This window comes from Balearica regulorum, chromosome 9 (genome assembly GCF_011004875.1).
Source record: "Balearica regulorum gibbericeps isolate bBalReg1 chromosome 9, bBalReg1.pri, whole genome shotgun sequence".
Taxonomy (NCBI): domain Eukaryota; kingdom Metazoa; phylum Chordata; class Aves; order Gruiformes; family Gruidae; genus Balearica; species Balearica regulorum.
The window spans coordinates 2427243-2448961 of NC_046192.1; the positions used below are offsets into that span (position 1 = coordinate 2427243).

Genomic DNA, 21719 nt, shown 5'->3' on the forward strand with positions numbered 1-21719 from the left:
TGTTATTTTATACATGCTGTAAGAATATGCAATTATAGTAAGTTAAAAATCTGGTGCCACCACTAGGCAACGCTTTCTAAAGGACCTTACCTTATATACACAAGCAGCTTGTTGCCCATGACCACCTGCTCATCTACAAAACAAAAATTATTTGTCACCTTTCCTTCACAAGACAACATACAGAGATGCAATTCTTTTTCCCAGCTGTTAGCAGTACATCTCATCCGACACACATGCAGAGTTTTACATAGTAAGTTGAGCAGCTTTACACACAGTAAATGGTACCAGAACACTTTTCCTTTCTCCAAAACCCTTAGATTGGATATTTCCTTTTTGCATCCCTCTGTTGGAAGTTACTAGAGATATTCAAGACATCAAATACCAAAACTAGAAACCCTTAAAGGGAAAGAATTCTGTACCTGTGAGAGACTTCCCAGCATTCAGTGGAGGAGCGATGACTCTGAACAGCTTCTGTAACAAGAAAGCAGGCAGTGCTCAAGCAGCTGGAAAAGCTCAAAGCAAAGAATCTGCCTGGTTTTAAAGCAAAGATCAATGGGGTGTCTTCCTCACAGAAGCTCTGCTTTCTCACCATGTCTTACAATTAAAAGGCACAGAGGACACCAAGATGTGGCAAAGGATGCTTTTCCCAGCTGATGTCATGATGTATGGAAAAGCAGCCTTTGTTCAATCAGATCTAAGCCTAAGCACAGGCCACACTACAAAAAGCAATGTTCGGTAGTCCCAGAAGAACAGTCAGAGCATAACTGGCCAGCCCCGCGTCCTCTTCCTGAATCTTCTGCCACCAAAGATTACGCAAACCTTCAGCCTACCTAGCAGGGTCACCAGAGAGCCTTTAGTATGGCTATGTAGAATGAGGACTCGTCTAAATACTTAGCTCTAGAAACCAAAAAAAGTTATTTGTACTCATACAGCTAGTGCTAGGGTTCTGGAAGTCCTTTTTAAAGTCACAAACACCTAAAGAATCTCCTTCCTGAGGAAAATCCAATGAGATTAACTGCTAAAAATTGGGCAGTTTAACATTTTCACACTCGAATGGGCCCAGCTCTCTGTTTCAGCACTACTGAGAAAATACCAGCAGTGCTTCTATAACGAAAAATCTTGACATTATAGCTATAGGTTTCAAGAACAATCGGTGTGTCAGGCACATCTTTAGCATTAGCAGCAGCAACAGGGCCTTCAGTCACAGCATCGCGTTGAGGTTGATAGGTCAGACCCAAGCACAAAGAGCAACGCCTGCCTCAACACAAGGACTGTTTCTAGCCTTTTTTCTGACCTCCGTACACAGGTAAGTTCACTCTTTGCTTGCATTACTATGTCATACTTTATTAATATACTATTTTGTCAGCAGAGGAAGAACAGTATGAAGGAAATAAAGCATGAGGTGTTCACAGAACCTCTCACGCCTACACCCCCATTAATCCCATCGTGCAGCAAGTTGATGCTTTCTCAGCACGTCACGCCACATAGGCCAGGCTCACCCCCAGCAACAAAGCTGTCAGCAGACAGTGCTGCAATGCAATCTCCTTAAGCTGTCGTGTTATTCTCTTCTGCTGCTTTTGTTTTATGTTTGTTAACAAGACTAAATTTCCTGCTGTAACTTTGCAGAGCATTGCTACCTCAGCAGGGAAATTTGCGTTCTAAAGTACAGTAATTACAAATTACTTTCTTCCTCTATCGTGTCTAGTCTAATAAACTGCATGTATCATACAAGATTTCTCTCTGGAAATGAAAACCAAAAAGAACATATACAAACTGAATGAGAAGATAATGCATTGGGTTTGAAATGCTGTTTCTCTGAAAGGCTGTGTGCTGAACACACAAATAACAACTCACTGCACTGAGCATCCTTCCTACCTCCATGGGGCTAATGAAGTCATTCATCCCACTGTTGTAGACGTAGATCATGGCATCATAGAGATGGTTTTCCCAGCACAGAAGAACTACCTGCAAGGCAAACAAAGCACAATGTAGATATACAGCTGCTCTTAGCTCACAGTTTTCTCATTCCCCAGTCTCTCAAATACAATCTCTGTGCTTGCATTCACATCACCTGACAGTATGATTTAAAGCAGGATGAGAGTTTCCACTCGCAGAAACAGCCTCTGCCAGGACCCCAAATCTCCAAAGGGAGTATCCAGCTTATTGCTCATGCACCAAACATGGAATCTAACTGTCTAGATTCTAACATCCATAATCTGCATGAGGTTAAGGAATAAAAAAAAAAAATCAGTTTTTCAAAACCCTTGATTGCACTCGTTTGCCTCTTGGTTGGGTTTGTGAATCATTTTGTCAAGTTCCCAAGCAGTTCCCTCCTTGGAATGGAAAGCCATGCTGCAGGAACAAAAACTGGCCAAGGAAAACAGGACTACCCAGCAGGAACACTGCCTTGCTCCACTAACTTTGTCATGCAAGAGCCAGCACCTGAGCAGAGCAGGCTGGCAGGCACCAAACTCACAGTTTTTTGTGCCCCTGCAGCCTTTGATGTTAGCTAAGTACTCAAATCGGGAAAGACTGTGAGTATCAGACTCATCCTGATGAACTAGTAGCTTCCAGCACATCAGCTGCTGATGCATTAACCTATGCCAGGATACAAACTGGGGGAGCAAAACATATTTACAGGAGCATCCATGTAACAGGATGGACATAGCCATGCTAAATAATTCCCACATTCATTGAATTTGATCCCAGGGACACAAGGCTAAGTTCTGTTACAAACTCGTGACCAAAAATCACAAAGGGAAGTCTTGTCTGTTGAAAGGTGACACCTTGTTTTCCACGTGCTCTGCTGTGCTTAAAAGTACAAGAAGTTCGCATCAGCGACTAGGGGATGCTGTCATTTATTCAGAGGAACTCAATACAGTATGCAGTACAACAGCTCACCTGCTGTATGTCTAAGCTGGTGATATCCATATGCACAATGCAGGCTTCCAAATTTTCCAACCTGTTCTTGTCTTGGAAGTGAAGCAGCAAGTCTTTCATCACTTGAGCTGTGATTCCCATCAGCTTATCACTTAAGATGTATGGCTCCAAGCACTCCAGAAAGATGCCTTTAGCTACAGAATTCTCACTCATCTTATCATATATCTGGTTAAACAATAGATCCCTAGGAGGAAAGAAGTGTTTAGTTATCAAATAATCTTATTAAAATCTCCTTACTTATTTGCTTTCTGAGGGCTCTGAATTAAATCCCATTTTCTCTGTATTTCTCAGATGCAGGAGCTGAATGCCCTGGTTCAGCTCCTGTACTGACGCAAGTTACAGGCAGCTACACAGAATAAATCAGCTAGGGATGTTGCAGCAAAAATCTGCTGTTAGAGGAGAAATGATGACAACAGGAAAATCTATCAAAGCAGCTTCTTTCTTAAGGCAATACTGTGGGGGAAACAGTTTGAAGCAAATTCTTCTTCAACACATCAATGAAAATTTAAGACACGCTTTTCTTTGAGTACTGAGTACCCTGACTTTAGCATCAGTTTTTCAGCATTCCTCTAAACTGTGATGTGATATATGACATGACAAGACAATGACATGATACATTTCCTCTAAACCGTGTGATATTATATGAGACAGCACTCAGGACTACATGGGTTGGTGGTCTGCCTTGGGAGAGAGACTTGCAAACTCAGACTTACGTGCGCTGGAGTAAGAGGGAGTAATCAACTATGACAGGCACCACGTCCTGCAGAAGAAACATAAACAAGCTGTAGGGACTGGCAGAAATCCTGCCAAGTAGCACATCCTGCAGAGCACAAAACGAAGCCTTGCTAATACAGAGCAGAATCCATGAGTTATTTGAATTAGCTGGTAGCTGGCACAGTTACAGGTTTTCCCATGTACTGGTTCATATGGAGAACAACTCAACTTGTCCCGATTTCCTTAGTGCACACAACAGAGGTGAGAGTTCAGGTGAACCACAGCAATATTTTTCAAAAATAGACAAGTAATTTTTGCAGCAAAGCAAAGCCCGATTAAAAAATTTAATATATCTATACAAGAGGGTCCTCTGGATCACCATACCTGAAAATGTTGCTCCATAACCTGGATTTTTCCTTGGTCAGGACATTTCTTCAAAGTCCGATCAGCGTAATGGAGAAGGATTTCAACCATCTGAATTACAATAAACAAGAACTTTCATTCAAATCCTACACTAGAGCTCCTACTTGGTCATACATTTAACAGACTGACTTGGGGGCTGGCAGCACTGTTGTCCAAAATGGGACTCTGTTGTCCCATTTTGGGTATGAACTACTGTGTGCAGGAAGGAGAAGAGGGGAAAAAAAAAGACAATGGCATGACATGGCATAGAAGTGGCCCAGTGGGATATTGAAAGCCTACGCTAACTTTAACCGATCAAGAAAGTGGGCAGACAGTCTGCCAGCGAATTTTAGGCAGATGAACACATTCTGAAGCGTGAGGGTCATGTGGGTCACGCTTTTATGCAAAGCTTAAGTTATAGTTTCTTAAACAGCAAAACTTAATTACCTGCAAATAAAATATACATGAAGAACAAAGTATAGCTGCATAATTATTGCGTATTTTAAACATGCCCTCCCCAGAAAAAGGTTTCTGTAACAACTGATCATTTGAAGAGTTTATTCCATGTCTACATGGAGCAAAGTTTCCATCCTGAGAGTAAGCAAGTTACATACTGATGGATACTTGCCAACCAAAGGTCAGGAAACTCTGGAGTTACCTACAAAAAAGGTTTCTCTGCACTGTGAGGGGACCAGAGATCTCAAGGCCTGGATGATAATGTCACATTTTGATTTGCCACTGCTGCAGATTTTATCTTCACCTTTATGCAAAAGGTATTTTCAAGTGTCTTCTAAAATCCTGCTCACAATTTTAGCACGAGAGGCATGTCTACATGTTCTAGACTTAGTTGGATTAACTTCTGGAGGACAGAAGCCATTCCTTCCAGGAACACAGTTAGTATCACGTGAAAATCCAGTTAGGAAGAGATCAGTGACTCACTCTGTCCGCAATGACTGCTTTCCGCTTGCTTGTGTCCCCAGATAAGCCTAGAAAGGGGGGCAGAAAGAAAAAGCTTTTCTCATCTAAGCTACCAGTAGAAATAAAGTCCCGGTACCAACCCCTGAGGAATGCCACTCGTCACTGTTCTCCACTTGGACGTTGAGCCGTTGACCACAACTCTTTGAGTGCGGCCATCCAGCCAATTCCTTATCCACCAAGTGGTCCATCCATTGAATCCATGTCTCTCCAATTTAGAGACAAGGATGTCGTGCAGGACAGTGTCAAATGCCTCGCAGAAGTCCAGGTAGATGACGTCAGCTGCCATTCCCTTATCCACCGATGCTGTAACCCCACCGTAGAAGGCCACCAAATTTGTCAGGCACGATTTGCCCTTAGTGAAGCCATGTTGGCTGTCACCAATCACCTCCTTATTTTCCATGTGCCTGAGCATAGTCTCCAGGAGGATCTGCTCTATAATCTTGCCAGGCAGGGAGGTGAGACTGACTGGCCTGTAGTTCCCTGGGTCTTCCTTTTTTCCCTTCTTAAAAATGGGGGTTATGTTCCCCCTCTTCCAGTCAGTGGGAACTTCACCAGATTGCCAGAACTTCTCAAATATGATGGCGAGTGGCCTGGCCATTTCATCCGCCAGTTCCCTCAAGACCCACGGATGCAACTCATCAGGTCCCATGCACTTGTGCACCTTCAGGTTCCTTAGATATTCCTGAACCTGATCTTCTCCTACAGTGGGTGGTTCTGCATTCTCCCAGTCCCTGCCTTCTGTGACCTGGGCAGTGTGGCTCAAGCATTTGCCAGTGAAGACTGAGGCAAAGAAGTCATTGAGTACGTCAGCCTTCTCCATATCCTGGGTAACCAGGTCACCCGTTTCATTCCAGAGGGGACCCACATTTTCCCTTGTCCTCCTTTTATCACTGACATACCTATAGAAGCTTTTCTTGTTGTCCTTGACATCCCTGGCCAGACTAATTTCTATCAGGGCTTTGGCTTTCCTAACCTGCTCCCTGGCTGCTCAGTTTCTCTGTATTCCTCCCAGGCTACCTGCTCTTGCTTCCACCCTCTGAAGGCTTCCCTTCTTTTGTTTGATTTTGCCCAGGAGCTCCTTGTTCATCCACAGGGGCCTCTTGGTGTTTTTGCTTGACTTCCTCTTTGCTGGGATGCATCGCTCCTGAGCATGAAGGAGGTGACCCTTGAATATTAGCCAGCTCTCTTGGGCCCCTCTTCCTTCCAGGGCTTTTTCCCGTGGTATTCTACCAAGCAGATCCCTGAAGAGGCCAAATCCTACAGTTCAGATGCTAGCACCGGTACCCTTAAGATACAGAGGTCGAGACAGCTAAATACATAATTTATGTTCTACTTTTAGCCCACTCTTCTTCTGAAAAACTTTCTCCCAATGTAAAGACTGTTCCAGCACAGGAATGGCAAGAACAGATCCGAGTGCTGTTTAACATCGAGCAAACAATTAATGGAGGGCTGTCAAAGACTGTGTACATGAGGCTAATTGCTGGAGGATGCCTTGATGCAAAGAAACTGAATTAAGTGCATATAAGGGAAAAAAATTCTTAAATGCCAACTCAAAAATATAGTAATTCTTTGAATACTGAAAAAATATCCCCTTAATTGCATTATATCCATGCATTGAAATGAGACACATCATCATATACTAGCAATTTCACAGCAGAAGGATCTTATCCTGAGAACTTGAGTCTCAACTGTCAAAACCATCAGAAGTTATTTGCTGAAAAGTCAATGTGTCCACTCCAAATCAGACTGTTCAAGCAGCAGTTTCTGGCATAATTAACATGTTTATCATAACAATTTAAGTGAAGTATCCTCCTTCATAGGAAACATGGTGCCAAAACCCAGCAGTTCTTTCAGTCGGTTGTATAGTCAGAGGAGACCTGAATGAAAGAATTTGCTTGGCAGAGCTGACAGAACGTCACAGCAAAAATTACCTACAGGTCATGCATGACCTTCAGGAATATTTTAGCAGGCTAAATATCCCACACCTGGATCCACCTCCTTCATGGCAAAGTGACAACAGATAGGAGTTACAACACAAACCAAGTCTGATTTTCATTTGACTGCTAAAGGGAATATGACTCAAAAAAAAAAAAAAAATCAAAGCAATCCATATAAAGGTGGTGTTTCTGCCAAACCCAAAGCAGCACATCCTACTTTCTCTTCTTCAATTCAATTCTCTTCCCTTTTTTTTTCACCCCTGAAAAAATTATTTCTGTACATGAATAGGTTTAAAACCTTCCCTAGTGGTTTCAATAATAAAACCCCACCAAACACACAAAAAACCCCAACAACCACCCCAAACTTACCTACTACAGCCTTTGCTTTACCTTCATAAAAAGACCAAGCTAGAGCCAGGGCATCAGTGAGACGCTCTTGTTTCAGAAGGTGGTCGACTCTCTAAAACAAGGAATATTGGACCTTAGTATTACGGAAGAGACGACCCCCTCCCATTTAAGACCAGCATTTTCCCAGTAATGGGTCATGATCCCTGACAGAAAGAGGACAAGAAACTTCAGCAGCTCTCAACACATTGCAGTAAAGGACAGTATCTTAAAAAGATTCTTTCATATGTACATTTTCTGCTGGACAGTTAAAAGAAACTAAGAAGCATCAGGCCCCAGTACATGAAGTCTCTGTGGGCTATATTTTAGGTCAGATGCTTAATGGATGGAGACCCACAGCATCAGCGAGTGTCTGCAACCACAATCAAAATTTTCCATTCCCCATCCTTGCCTCATCACTTAGAGCACAACAAAAAAACCTCGGGCATGTTTTCAGCATCCAGGCATACTCATCCTACCCTTTATTTTCTCCTGAGCTCACAGTCAGCAAGGATTGAAGTCAAAAGTAGGTTCTGCTTTAAGGAATCATTAGCACCCAAGGTCAAGCATCACTTGTCTTGGCATGCTAGGTCAAAATGTTAAAGTACTGTTTGACAGAAGAGATTCTGAGCCTCAGAGCAGCATTATGTACTGCGGCAAGAACTAATTCTCGCTTCACACTCTAATACCTCACATCCTCGATTACAACTCGACTAAGTCCCCTACAATAAAGAGGCCTCCAGCACAACAGAAACCATATAGCAATTTAGGAGGAGGTTGGCTCAAAGCATGTAAGTTGTGATGACCTGAATTCTGTGAAAACCAGTACATTAAATGATGGGTCAAAGCAAGACTTTCCATTAACAGTTTACCAAACCAAAGTCGGTAGTGCATGGCTGGAGGGAAAACTAGCAGAAGAAAGTGGTCTTGGTAACCAAAACCAGCAACTGTACCAAAGTTCAATAGAGCTGAACCATTCATATTTTATTAAAGGTCCTGATACAGCATCACATGGAGGAGCTTATAATCATGGATGAGTACAAGAGCCATAAAGTAGGTAAGAGGAAAATGGTGAAGGTCACTGCTTTAAGGAGAAATGTGAGACTGGAAAGAAATGACTACTGGGGAGCTCCTTGAGAATCAGCCTTCAAGCCCCCTTCTACATAATGCTTTGGTCAACTAACTGGGCATAAGCTGAATTTCCTAATGAAGCTGATGCCCATCTGTCAACATGTAATGTGAGATAGAAGACCAGAAAGACAGAAACAATAGGATGACCCCCAAAGCTGGGTAACAGAAGTATGATGCAATCCAATGGCACAAGCAACTTACAGCAGAAATCAGAGTTTGGCTATGGGGTACTGGTGAATATCCGGAATGCCACAAGCCACTGATGTCATGTAGCCAAAAAGAACAGCAAAATGAGACCCAAGGATATATGAGGAATGACATATCTAGTAGAGATGGCACTTTTAAGACCCTCCCCAGAGTAACATGTGCCAAAGTGTTTACCTATGTTCAAAAAACTGAGCAAAAGGAGGTGCAGAGAACAGTGACTACGAAAAAAAGAAAGAAATGGGAAGGTAATCTTACAAGAGGATGATGAAAGAGCCTTGCAAAACAAAGTCCAAGAGAGAACATGCATACACTGAACCAACATACTGCAAAGTGATGATCCAGAAAGGAAAAACTGTTGTTTAACTCCAGCAAAAAGAACAACACAGGAACACATCCATTCAGCCTGCAAGTTCATGCTACCAGGAGTCCCGTAGCATCCCACCATGGAAAGCAGCGTAACCACTGTGCTGGCTGTGTGCAGCAGTCGGCAATCCTGAGCACAGCACTCAGATCATGCTTCACAAATGCTCCCTCCCTCCTCTCAAGCGATATTTAGGCAATTTGAAGCTACTAAGCTGTACAGTTTTCCTCTCAACATACCTCTCTCCAGCTTCTCAATGTCATGACGTGAACAGACTAGGAAAAAGAAAAAAAAAGTTATTTACTTACAGTTGCTCATGCAGCCTATGGTATCCCACAGCTCCACCACAGCATAATGGCACAGATGAAGCTAAGTAACACAACCCTCAGGCTTGGCAAGGCAGGAATAAATTGGATGTTTATATTTAACAGAAAACCTTGCCTTTTCACAGACAGCCTGCACTGCAGGGCAGGAAGAGTGAACAGGATATTCCTTTTATCATCCCAGACAATACAGTCTAATTTTCCCTGCTGTCTTATTTTCTTCTGTTTACTCACTAGCACATTTAGGACAAAGAAATTAAAACTTAGGACAGAAGAGATGGCAGTAAAGCCACGCTAAGTCTACCCTGAAGCAGCATGAACCAGGATACCGTGAAACTATGACAACACCTTACTTAGCCCGTACCTTGGCTAAGAATTATTGTGCATTTCTTTAATCCCACAAGATAAGTGCACAGAGAACCCATCCCTGATTCACATCTCATAGAATAAAAAATTGCCATTCTCCAAAAGATGAGGCACCATCAATAGTGAATGCCCTGTATTTTTATTAAAAACTCCCCACATCTACCTTAGTTCCAAGGTAAAAGATCTGACCACCACAGCTGCTGATGGACTGATAACAAGCTTTCTCTCCAACCAATGCCTACAGGGAGAAAAATTACAGGCGAGTAAAACTGCTTTTTGTTTATGTAAAATTTCCCAAGAAACATATATACACTTGAACTTTAGAGACACTTTGTACTTCAGAAATCAAAATGAGGATTGGGAGAGAACACCACAGATTGCTGGGCTGTAGTAAGTAAAAAAGCTCTGCTGTCACTCCATGCTGCTTGTGACTGCAGCTTAAAGTGCTACTGAGCTCTGGCTGCCCAGAAAACACAATGGAGTCATAAGGACCCACAAACAGTGCTCTGTGTCTATCCTCATACAAAAAAAGTCATGGGGGCTATTTCCTTGTCTTCTGCTTCTTCACAATCTTACTCAAGAGCAAATGTTTAGGAGACACAGATGGAAAGAATATTGTTGAAGTGAGATTTGCTACAACAGAAGTCTGAATGCCAGTAACTAGTGTTCAAAAGGCTGCATATGGCCACATTTACAACGTGAGAAATGGAGTATCACACCAAAATTAGAGATTTTACCACACTGCACAGGCAGTGCTTGCTTCCCGCTCTGCTACACAGTTACACAGGCTGGAGACACAGACACAGGCTGTTTGTCCTGTACTCTTCTCAGTCTGGTCAGGTAGGGAAGCTTCCTGGATCTCTTCCCACTGCTGAAAAGCACGTCCATTCCAGGGACTGCTACGGTAACACTTCAACCTGCTCAGCACAGAACCTAAGGCTGAAGTAGCAGGTATTTCCTGCATCTCTCTTTAGATGCCTGACAGTCTTCATCCACAAACCCAGACAGCTCTGAAACCACAATATTTCTTATGGGAGTAGCAGCCTCCTCTAGGATTTGCCTTCCAGAGCGTCTGCAGAACTAACGCAGGAAAAGGTGTATTTCTGAGCCTCTGAGGCATGAAAACAAACCAAAAGCTTCCCATCAGAAGCTGTCCTTGATTCAATTGCTCTGGAATAGGTTGTCTTGTAGTTCCTACTGAAATGCAGGGAAAAAGACTACCTGTTTCATCTCCTCAGTATTTCAAAATGGCATTATAGACTTCGGATCTCACCTACCACTTACAGTCTGAATTAGCTAGGGGTCTTTTCTAGATTCACAATAGCATTTTAACAGACAGCACTTATTTGGGCCCACCAGTTTTTCAAGCCACATGTCTCTGGCTTTGATGGCAGCAGCCACCAGAATTCCTCACAGGACACTGCAGAGTTTCTGGAATTGAGTGAAAGGCTGTGAATAACGACATACCCTAGCAAGGAGAGCTCGTATACCACCTTAGTGCCAATCTATGTTCTGTGAGGTTGTGCCTGGCAATTCCAGATCACGTGGCAGACAGCACATAAGCTAACTTAGACTAGACTCTGCTTTCTGCCTCTTTCTTCCTCAGTATGCATCTGCAGCAGAAAGAACGACAGCAATGCTAGCAACGTGAAGCAGATAAAGCAGTGAAAGCCAGGTAAGCAGCAGCTATGTAGATCTAGCAAAGGCGCCTCATGGATCTGGCCATTCAGACTGGAAGAAACACTCTGTCCCTTTAGTGCTCAAAGGGAACCACAACAGAGATATTTTTTTTATTATTGTTAGTAAATCCTGTCACCCTGCATTGAAGGCACTTCTCATTAGGCTTCTGGACCCAAGTTATAACCATATGCTGGGCTTGAAAATGCGGATCCAAAACTACAGACCCATATGAGCCTTCTGCTAGTTGTTTGGGCCGGCAAGTCTCATTGGGCCGAATCAAATAGGAACTGTATAGCCCAGCTGTGGAATTTCAGAGCTGCTGGGCTATCTCTGGTGAGGCATTGGGAGGCTTGAATGCAAGGATGGAAGGCCATTTCCTACACACAGTCTTGGCAAACTGTTTCCAAAATAGAGAAACTGATTTTCTACTGAAAGCAATAACTCGTCCCACAACTATGGCTTTAAAAAACCCTCCAGAGTGCTATGGCAATACAAATACCACATCAAAGTGAGTCTGCTGCAGAGGCATAGGTGAGTTACCGAGCTATCAGGAGCCACTGAAATTAACACCTACTTCAGGAATAAAACATGTCCAGACATCACGGGGCCAGGGGCCAAAAAAACCCCACCAAAAACCAACAAGCATGAAACTCAAAATAAAAGAAAGACAAATAAACAAAACAGGAAAAAGTAGAAAACGCAACATTCGCAATGTTGCCACTTCCACTATGGATGGTTTTGGCTTTTGACTTCAAACAAGAAAGAAGTGTAGTACCTACAAGCGTAGGTACTATGTTTCATCCTCTCTACCCCTGCATGACAACCTACGAGACGAGGGCAGGGAATGCACATACTGCACAGGCACTGCTACAGCAGAGAATTTGTGGCATACAAAGTAGAAAAGCCTGTGGGAATCTCTTGAAGAATAAAGCACATCAGCTTTTTTTCCTGTACAGTGCATTCCAAAGCCTGGTAACCTAAGAATGGCACCTAAAAACTTCAGTGCACAAAAGGAAACATATTGGCCACATCAACACCACGTATGATTTCCGAGATGCTCGAAAAGGTTTTCTTCCAAAGCTTCGGGCTTCCACTTAGGGCATATCAGAAACAGAGTTAGCTAACACGAGCAGGTCATTTGTGCCTACCAGGGCTTCGCTGACGTTGCCTCCCGTAGCCAGCGACTTGAAGTGACTGCTGTTGTAGACTAGCTGAACTTCTGAGATCTCTATGGTCTCCAGCTCCTCTTGCGTCTGACGATCTATAACATGCAGCTTCTCCACACTGTCCAGAAGCACTGCTGTCCGTGAGTTTATCCACTGAAAACACAACAAATGGCAGATTTCAGCAATGCATACACAATTAGAGGCCATCTAAACAGGTTCTGGCCATATCCTCGAGTATCAACACTGGAAGTTCTAGGATGGCTAGTAGCTTTGTTACTACACACGGTCACTTCACAACAGCACCCATGCATAACTTCAAAGGTAAAGATAGGGAGACTCCTTTTGGAGTATCAGCTTTAACACCAAGAAAATTCTCCACAGAAAACACCTGTAGAGAAATGGCAATCCTCTAGAGTTCTTGTCGTCTTGGTGCACTAGTTATGCTTTGGCACACTTTCTATCCAAACGTCTCAAAACCAAGACTGCTACAACACCTGTTCTCAAAACCCGCAGGAGGCAAATACGGCATCAGGAGGCATTAAAGAGAAATAGTATATCTAAGTTTAATTTGAAGTCTGTCATTCATATTCTGGGGCTTCTACTTTTATGTTCAAACCCCTGCAAATAAAAAGGCTTTTTTCCCCCTGCTTTTACAATTTTTTTTTCTAAAACAGACAAGCAAGTTTCTTAATGAACTTCGAATTCCAGCTGATGTGGATGTCCATCTTGGTATTTTGGCCTTTCATGTTTTACTTGCTGTATTCTGTAAATGTGTTTTAGAGTTCAACATCTTTTTGTTTAGTTGAAAGCATCAAACAATTATGGTGCTTTAGCAAGCACTCATATATGGAAACACTAGAATTTACTGAGCTGATTACACAGAATTTTGTATTCTTTTTTGTGAGAAGACAGAATAAAAATATTTCTTGCCAGATTCTCTCTGGCCCTTGAAAATATTTCCTCAACAAGGCTACCCCTCCTTCCCAAGAAAGGGCAGTATCGTTGCCTCTAACTTCTTACCCTTTAGCTACTACTTGCTATTTCACTTGTGCTGGTTTTCCACTGAGTCCCAAGTTTAAGGACATTTTCAGTTAGCCCCAGAAATCACAGCCAATTCTCATGCTACATTTGTAAAACCGACCTTATAGAACTAAGGGCTATTGACATACATTTACAAGAAGACTAGTGAAAACCAAATTAACCATTCTATAGTATTGAGACTTACAGTAAAGTTGATGAGGTCATAGTGTAGATGAAGCTGTCTCTGCTTAGTGACGTGTATTGCACCACTATCATCTCTCTTTACCTAAAAGAGAAATCGGACATGCTGACTCCAACTCAGAGACATCTTTCAGCTCAACCCCTCTGTTCCCAGAAGGCATCACACCAACTCCAGGAGCCTGGAGCTCCCCTCAGACAAACACGCTGAGCATGCAGTAGCAGCACACACGCTTCTCAAATGGAGCGTAATGTCTCACTTTCAAAAGCACTCATGCAAGTGAGGAAACAGAAGGCTCTGAGCAGGGGGCAGTAAAAATATATGCTCTCTGCTGGATCAATTTGCTTGCTGAAAAGCAATGACCAACGCGTTTGTTTTCCCAAGCTGGCTGCAAGCTGCAGACATCCCTAGCACGCGCAGATATCATACTTCCACTGAGACAGAGGCTCAGTCAACTGAATACGTGAATAAGACATGACTAACTGAGAAAAACAGCATAAAACATCTGAGGCTTACCAGAAGAAAATGAACGACGTCTCCTCGACAAAACGCAAGCATGGGGTTCACAGAGTTCTGTACAGCCACAAAGTGCCATGCCAGAAGAGGGACACTAGAAGGGTCCATCTGTTAGACAAAAAGCACAGTGGGTATTTAAGGTACGCAAGGCAGAACCTCAGTTCCAGGACACATACTGTTCATCAGCTGCTACTCACTGACTTTGCCATGTAGACACACAGGCTGTAAAGCAATTTCCTGGTCTGCTGGCAGCTAAGCTGTAGCTTTTTGGTCCAGCCACATGGTTTAGGGTGTCAACCTGTGTCTCTTGGCAAAGTGGACAGCCAGTCAGAGCAAAACCTGTGTCCTAGCTGCTTCATGTAGATCCAGTCTCACACGGATTGATGGACTACGACAAGCTGCAGCTTTGTGCTGCTCTGCTAGCAGCCTTGTCTCCATTCTCCCAATCTAACATATCCCACATCTTCCCCTAGTTGCTTTTCCAACAGGAATTATACCAGCGGCTAGCGAAAGCAAATAACCAAGAGTGTAGACAACTGTTTAGCACTCTAATTCCACCTTGCTTCTGTCATTGAAATTAAGAGTTCTGTTGTATGGTTCTTATGCAAAGCAATGGCCCCAGTCCAAGGTGACTGTAGCCATAATCGGGTCAACGTCCCATCTGTGGGCACATCCAGGCTGCAGCAGGGAAGACAAGTAGTAGAGGGGCTTCTGCATTCCTCCCTCCCTACTTATTGGAGAAATTCAGCATCTTCGCAAAGATACAGCTGAAAGCAGCCTTTTCACCTCCTCTCTGCCCACAGTCTGCACGCAGACCAACAGATTATCACTGCAATTCCACAACGCAGAGTTTACTGCGTGCTGATGAAGTAGCGATACCAAACGTCTGGCCCTAATCTCATCCCCTTCACTCTAGGAACTGTTTGTAGCAATAATCCAAAAAGCAACTGTTTGGCTTCATTACTCACACGACCATAGGGAAAGGTCATCCACACTTTCAGAGATGGCTTCAGGCCGATAACCAGTATCTTCAGGAAAAAACAAAAAGGTGAAATAAAATGTTTGAGCATATACCAGAAAACTTTGTGATATCTCACACAAAGCCTTCTGCAAGCAGCGAGTTACCTTTGTGAGGGAGGCCATGGCCAGCAGTGAATACTGGGTGATAGGATGGTCTCTCAGCTCAACTTTTGCATGTAATGGTTCAATACAGCAAACTTCCCCCTTTGAGCCACTGAAGAGACATCGAGATTCACACGTTCTCACTCCCATAACCCTCCTGCAGAGAAGAGAAATCAGCGTGGTGGCCAGCTATCGAGGAGACATCAGCCCAACAATCTCATGAAACCTCAAGAGTGATCCTTCATAAATACTGTTTTTAAAAAATCCTTTACACAGCTCCAGGGATCACTTTTAGTGTGTCACTGGAAACAGTCCCATACAGCTGTTCAGATACAGACAAGTATTCCTTAAGATCTTATTTAGCAGTAAAGTTTTTGGAAATTCCTGGACATGATCAGACTCCCTAGACTATCAATGCTTCCTCCTTGTCCCTCCTCCTTTTGAAGGAGCTAAAAAGACAACAAGCAATTACTGCAAGGCAGCTCTCACTAATGAAAAAAGGAAAACCAGGAGGCAGCCCTTTTAAGACAAAAACCAAGAGCCCACAAAAAATGCCAAGATTCTGGACAATACATTGATACCTTAACTTAGGCTATTCTTTGCCTGTTATACTGCCAGGTAGCCTCTGGCTTCAGCTGTGAAATGATACTGCAGCCCTAAATTACACCTTCAACATTCAGACAGTAGCTTTATTGGTTACAATGGGGTTTTTTACTTAGGTTTTAGAAACTATGACCCAGCATTTGTTTCTTGTACTTTCTATGGGTACTTAGAGTTATTATCTTACTTAAATGACAGTTCAAAAACGGAGCCTCCGCTGTCATTGCAAATTGCAAGCGTCGGGTCATCTGTAAACTGAGCACATAAGTAGATTAAAAGTGGCACTAAGAAATTAACTACAAAAAATGGATAAATTATGCTTATGAAATGGATAGGGGAAATGTGCTAATTATGTTAATAATGCCATGTCATTATTTACAGCACAGAAAGTATTGCACCTACGAGAAAGACACCTTTAACATACAGAGTTGAGACAATTACTGGCTTTTTTACGATGTGTAAGAAAACACAGGTTTTGTGTTTCACCATCACCCCTCCAGCAAGCCCTATTGCTAGATTTTGTTACCAAAGTCCCGTTACTTTCTGTTGCAGCTCAGAACTACAGCATACTAAAACCTGTGATACCACTAGAACAGCTCACAGCCTCAAGCCCGAGTTGGTATCAGAGCTGGTGACTGGGCTGCAGTCAATGAGATCAAAATCAGAAACATCCAGAACTACTAATGATACCAAATAATCAAGATGAGAGGGTCGCAACCACAGCTGAGGCACCCTTCTGGACTTTACAACCCAGCACGTGGCTGTATAGCAGAGTCCAAGTACTCTTCAATGCTGGTACTGCCATCAGGTCACGAGCTAGAGAAGGGGGCTGCTAGGAACAGACGGCCTGGCACAGGGACTATTCGTCTTTACACACAGGGAAAAGATGGCAGACATGGAAGATGCAGCAGTAAGAGGGCACCTTCACACCCACAAAACATTTTTGCTTAGCCTGGTCAGACAAACCAGAACACGAGAACCTCTCCTTGAGCAACACGCCCCACCAGACCCACTACACTAGTTCCATGTGTGACGCTATGGGTCCGGGACATCTCTGCAGGGTCCAGGGAAGAAGAAGAGGGGGAAGAGTTCGGGTGATGCAAAGTCACTGCTCTGACTGGGCTGCAAGGAGCATTATGCTCTGGTAGGAGAGGTCCACGTGAAACAAAGCCATGCACAAAATCAGGTATGGGTTTCTGTGTGTGACGACAACACTATGTTGAACAAGAAGCCACAGACGGATTGCTCTTTCGCCTCGAACATTCCCAATCAGTTATTTGAAAAACTGCTCACAGAAGCTACTTTCTACACTTCAGACTCTCTTAAAAGTTTAAAGTTGGCAAGTCATGTATCCAGTTCAAACCACTGCAAGTTTTAGAGACGCGTATTCTAGCAACTAATTCTTCATAGATTTTGGCCCAGAGAGAGGAGTTGTAACAGACAACAACTGTTGTTTGTTACAGTACAACTCACAGCCGATACTATTATTTCAGCTCTAAAAATACTCTGTTTCCTTTTTAAATAGAATTGCTGCTCATTTTTCTCACCTCTGGATACTATCACCATATAGCTCCTAGGTAACTGCTCTCATCTGTAAATCTAAAAGTACTACACAAGGAAAGTCAACACATCTGACTGAACACGAGCACGTTTTAAAGAAAACAAGGAGTACATGTAGTGTTTATTACCTTGATGTGCAAAATGGCTGTTCCTGGTGGGTGAGCATCTGTTATCGATCGTAGCAGCTTCCCACTGGCCAGATCCCACATTGTGATCTGCAAGCAGATTGTTCTCAGTACACATTTACTGCCAAGGGGTTCTCCCCACCACCTTGTGCGTTAGTACATCAATACATTTCTATATTCCCAATATCATCCTGAGTTAGTAGGGTCTTCCTATTAAAGAAAAGTGATCTGAAATCTGTTCCTACCCTGTTTTTACAAGCAGTTTACTTATCTGTTTATACTCTCATGGACAACATCAGAGTTATCTTCACAACTCTGAATCATGTCCTTTTGGCAAGCTCTCACCACCTGCCCGAACTCACTCACCTCACAGCTATCTGCCTGATAACACAATTAAAGAACGTGAGGTAACTTTGCTACCGCGCAACACTGTTCAAAACGGTTCAATGCATTTCCTTCTCACAAAAATCACTAAACAGCTGAATAATCTCTGCCAACACCCGTTAGCAAAACTCGAGCATCTCCATGGCTACCATGAACCTTGTCACTCTTCTCCTCCTGCAGCTGCTCAGCATCACAGGTCAGGTAGGTGTATACAGCTTGGCTTGCACTTGCATATTAAATTCAGGCAATTTCTCAACTAAGAAGCAGGAAGTCTCAAACTACTTACTGCATAACTGAGGAATATTTAGCTCAGAAGATTATAATTTGAATCAAAATTTTTATTGGAAATACTATCTTATATGGTTCCATAAATTATCTCTCAAAGCTTCACAGACCAGATGTTTCAGAACTGCCGCTCCAAAATATTTTATCTGAATATCGTTTAAAATCAGCCACTGCTCTGCATGGATCAAATCTGTATTTCCACACGGTTTGGAGCAGCCTGTCATTTAGTCCTGTCATTGGCACTGGAGTGTGTTTTATTTAGAATGAAGGCGAAAGCCAAAGGAACAAAGGGAAATGAAACTAAAAAGAAAAACAAAGCAGCCTTCTTTGTGTTCCACAGACCTCTACGTTTTACCAAGTTAACTTCTATCTGTTTTGGTTTAGTTTTAGTAGTATAACTTTTATTCAGGAATTGCTTTCTCTCTTTAGGTTGAGAGAAGGGCATAAAACTACACCAGCAGACTCAAAGCCTTTGTCCCCTGAATTCAAAAGCTGTGCTGCTTCTGTCATGCAACAGAAGTAAGGTATTAGTAAAAATGAATTTTGGGGCTGGATATGAGTTTCAAGAATTTCAAGTCATTGCCACCGTAAAAACAGGCTTTAATTACAAAGCACAGACCTCACAAAGTGACCTAAAAAGACTAAGCTGGTTGTCCTGGTGTGCCATTGCACATTTCAGTTTATCAAGAGCAGGACTTATGTCACAAGGAGCCACAATTAATTGAATCCTCCACTATATTCTGCATATACCCGTTTGCTCTACAGAAACCTACCCCAAACAATCTGAGTTAGCTCACCAGACGTAGGAATTGGCTGGCCAAAAAAGCTCTGGGCAGATCAAGCCACGCATACTGCTTCTCAGCACAAAAACAACTAACGAACAGCTACAGATTGAGTGCGCTTGGCTTAGAGCTGTTGTCACCTCTGGATAGTCTCTCAGTAACAGTCTGCAGAAGGACAGAGCACTGGACCATCTCATCCGGCGGGAATTACCTGTCCTTTCGCAAAGCCGCACAGGAGCCTCGAACAGTCATTGTTGATACTGAGAGCAGAGATAGCCCCATACTGGGCCCCAACAGCAGTGCTGCCCAGACACAGCCGAAGAGCCTGGTTCTGATCTAGAGCAGAACAATTAGTAAGAAATTAAAGAGAAAGAAAGAACAATGATTAAAATTAACATCATGCAATTGTTTATATATACAATTCACTTGGGATACATTAACGAATGATTCACAGGCTTACAGTAAAGTTCTTAAAGAGTTTACGAGATGAGAGCTCATGTTAGTACAGAGATAGTGGGACACTGTCTTGCAGAGAAATACAAAAATCATTTCAAAAAGTACAGAACAGGCACAGGGCATATGGAAAGGCAGAGATATTACAAATTGAAGTAGCAGCTACCAGAAAAATCAAAGCAATATCTAACTTTCCTTTTACTATTCTGCAATGGTGCTTAAGTTGTAGCAAGGAAGATGACAGAAAATTAATTCTATCTTCCCAGCCTTATACTTCTGTATGTTGATTTGAACATCAACTCCAAATCCCCAGGCTTTTGGTAAGCATAATTTTACGTAACTGACCCCTCAGTTTTGTTGATAAAGGCCAGAAGCTGGAACGAAAATGAACATGTGTCCCCAAGCTGCGCAGTTAAAATGCTCAATGAGTTCTAGTGCACATAGCTCTGACTTTGTAAGGAAAGAGTAATGATCACCACACTGTGACAGAATTTCCTTTCCTGGGACACAGGCTAGTGCATGGCTGTGCTCTGCCTACCCCTGTAGGCATCTCTGTGCTAAGTTCTCGTATGCTTCCACCACGAGACCCTAAAAATTGCTTTATAAGTTATGAATAACCTTCTGCCTGGCTTTGGTGCGTTGCTCTTAAAAGCCAAGAAAACAAATGCTCTGGATCTGCTTTCCCCCTCTTCTCCATTTTTGTCCTGCTTTTGAGTGGAGCAGGAAGGAAAGATGCTTTGTGAGCACTGCTTGAATGAAGACTAGAGATTTGAAACACACTGTGTGCAGGATTCCATCCTGAGCAAGGAAGGGGAAGGGCAGGATCCAGGGGACCAGACAGCAGCTGAGCACCAGAAACCCCTTGGAAGAACTGCCCAAGGCAGGGGACACATTTCTCCAAGTTGCAGTACTGCTAGCAATGTGCTAGATGTGAAACAGAGCATGGATGTATCTCTCGTTTCTTCCCCAATACGAAGCGATGTATTCATCAATCTGCACAGACAGATTGATGGCTGAGCACACACACAGTGGGAGTCACCTTTCAATTTCTACCAGTATGAAGAACCATTAGAGGGAGGACAGAAACACTAGCAAGAAGAGGACCTGAACTCATGGATTACTCTAAAGCACTGTTCAGGGTGAGGAGAAAGAGGCTAGCACCAAGTTCAAATACTTTTTCCACTCTATTCCTTGTTTTCCTGCATCTACCTTGATAAACTTGTCTGCTGTAGTGGCCCAACAGAAGGTAAAAAGTTCCCTTTCCTGCCAAATCTGCATGGTGGTAGCAGAGAGGTAGGGATACAGAGGGCGTTACAAACATCACTTGTTCTGCACACCAAATGAGACTGGATGTGGACAAGACAGAAGAGCCATGCTCTGGCTTGCAAATGCACAAGGCAGGCTCAGGTATTATAGAAAACTGTCGGTTTTGCTCTAAAACATGACGACAGTAGCAGTCAGGAGGATGCCATATGTTATGGGTGCTCAGAGACATCAGGATTCTTGTGAATGTTGAAGAGCTTACTCTTGAAATCTGTGGGAGGAAGAGGGAAAGGTGCCTTCGGTTGACCGTATCAATGAAAATCATCACCTCTTCACCACAGGTGACAAGCAGCCCAGGCAGGTCGGGAAGAGGCTACCTGTCTTCTGCCCTGCTGTGCCTGCCAGCACAACACCTGATACTGCACGAAGAAGCAAGCATCTCCCTTTCTTCCTCTGCAGTCTGGCTTACGCCAAACAAAACAATGGAGCTGCATTTTCAAACAAGAACTGGCATTTGCTTGTTTACACTTAAAAACATTCCATAAAGTTACTGCTTCTACTGTAAGAGATGTTCATCAATTAAACCACAGGTAGATGAAGATTATTTTTCACAGTTAAATAATCAGAAACTGCGTAAAACACTACTTTTCATTAGCTTTCCAAATGAATGTAATATTGTTCAAGATAAAATCCTCTGAAAGCCAAGGAGAATGTAAGGGTTCAAATTGGCTGAACCTACCTGTACAGAAGCAGCTCTCGAAGCTCTGACAGTCACACAAGCTACTGTTTAAATAGATATCTAAATTTTATAAGCCTTGACA

The 21719-nt window shown here is 43.0% G+C and overlaps 1 protein-coding gene across 2 annotated transcripts in view; it reads right to left on the reverse strand.

The window, feature by feature from the left end:
- The window catches only part of VPS8 (VPS8 subunit of CORVET complex), a 79959-nt gene that overhangs the window by 45454 nt on the left and 12786 nt on the right, over window positions 1–21719 (reverse strand). The window contains exons 7-24 of one of the 2 annotated variants that reach the window (XM_075760764.1): window positions 19394–19518; window positions 17735–17821; window positions 16234–16301; window positions 15450–15603; window positions 15293–15352; window positions 14325–14432; window positions 13815–13895; window positions 12572–12742; window positions 9907–9981; window positions 9294–9329; window positions 7362–7431; window positions 4996–5042; window positions 4039–4128; window positions 3654–3700; window positions 2902–3124; window positions 1876–1965; window positions 420–471; window positions 91–133 (exon numbers count right to left, since the gene is read on the reverse strand). In XM_075760764.1, coding sequence (XP_075616879.1) covers window positions 91–133; window positions 420–471; window positions 1876–1965; window positions 2902–3124; window positions 3654–3700; window positions 4039–4128; window positions 4996–5042; window positions 7362–7431; window positions 9294–9329; window positions 9907–9981; window positions 12572–12742; window positions 13815–13895; window positions 14325–14432; window positions 15293–15352; window positions 15450–15603; window positions 16234–16301; window positions 17735–17821; window positions 19394–19518 — 1627 coding nt within the window. Of the gene's footprint in view, window positions 1–90; window positions 134–419; window positions 472–1875; window positions 1966–2901; window positions 3125–3653; window positions 3701–4038; window positions 4129–4995; window positions 5043–7340; window positions 7432–9293; window positions 9330–9906; window positions 9982–12571; window positions 12743–13814; window positions 13896–14324; window positions 14433–15292; window positions 15353–15449; window positions 15604–16233; window positions 16302–17734; window positions 17822–19393; window positions 19519–21719 lie in introns of both variants that reach the window. The other variant, XM_075760763.1, reaches the window with a different exon arrangement.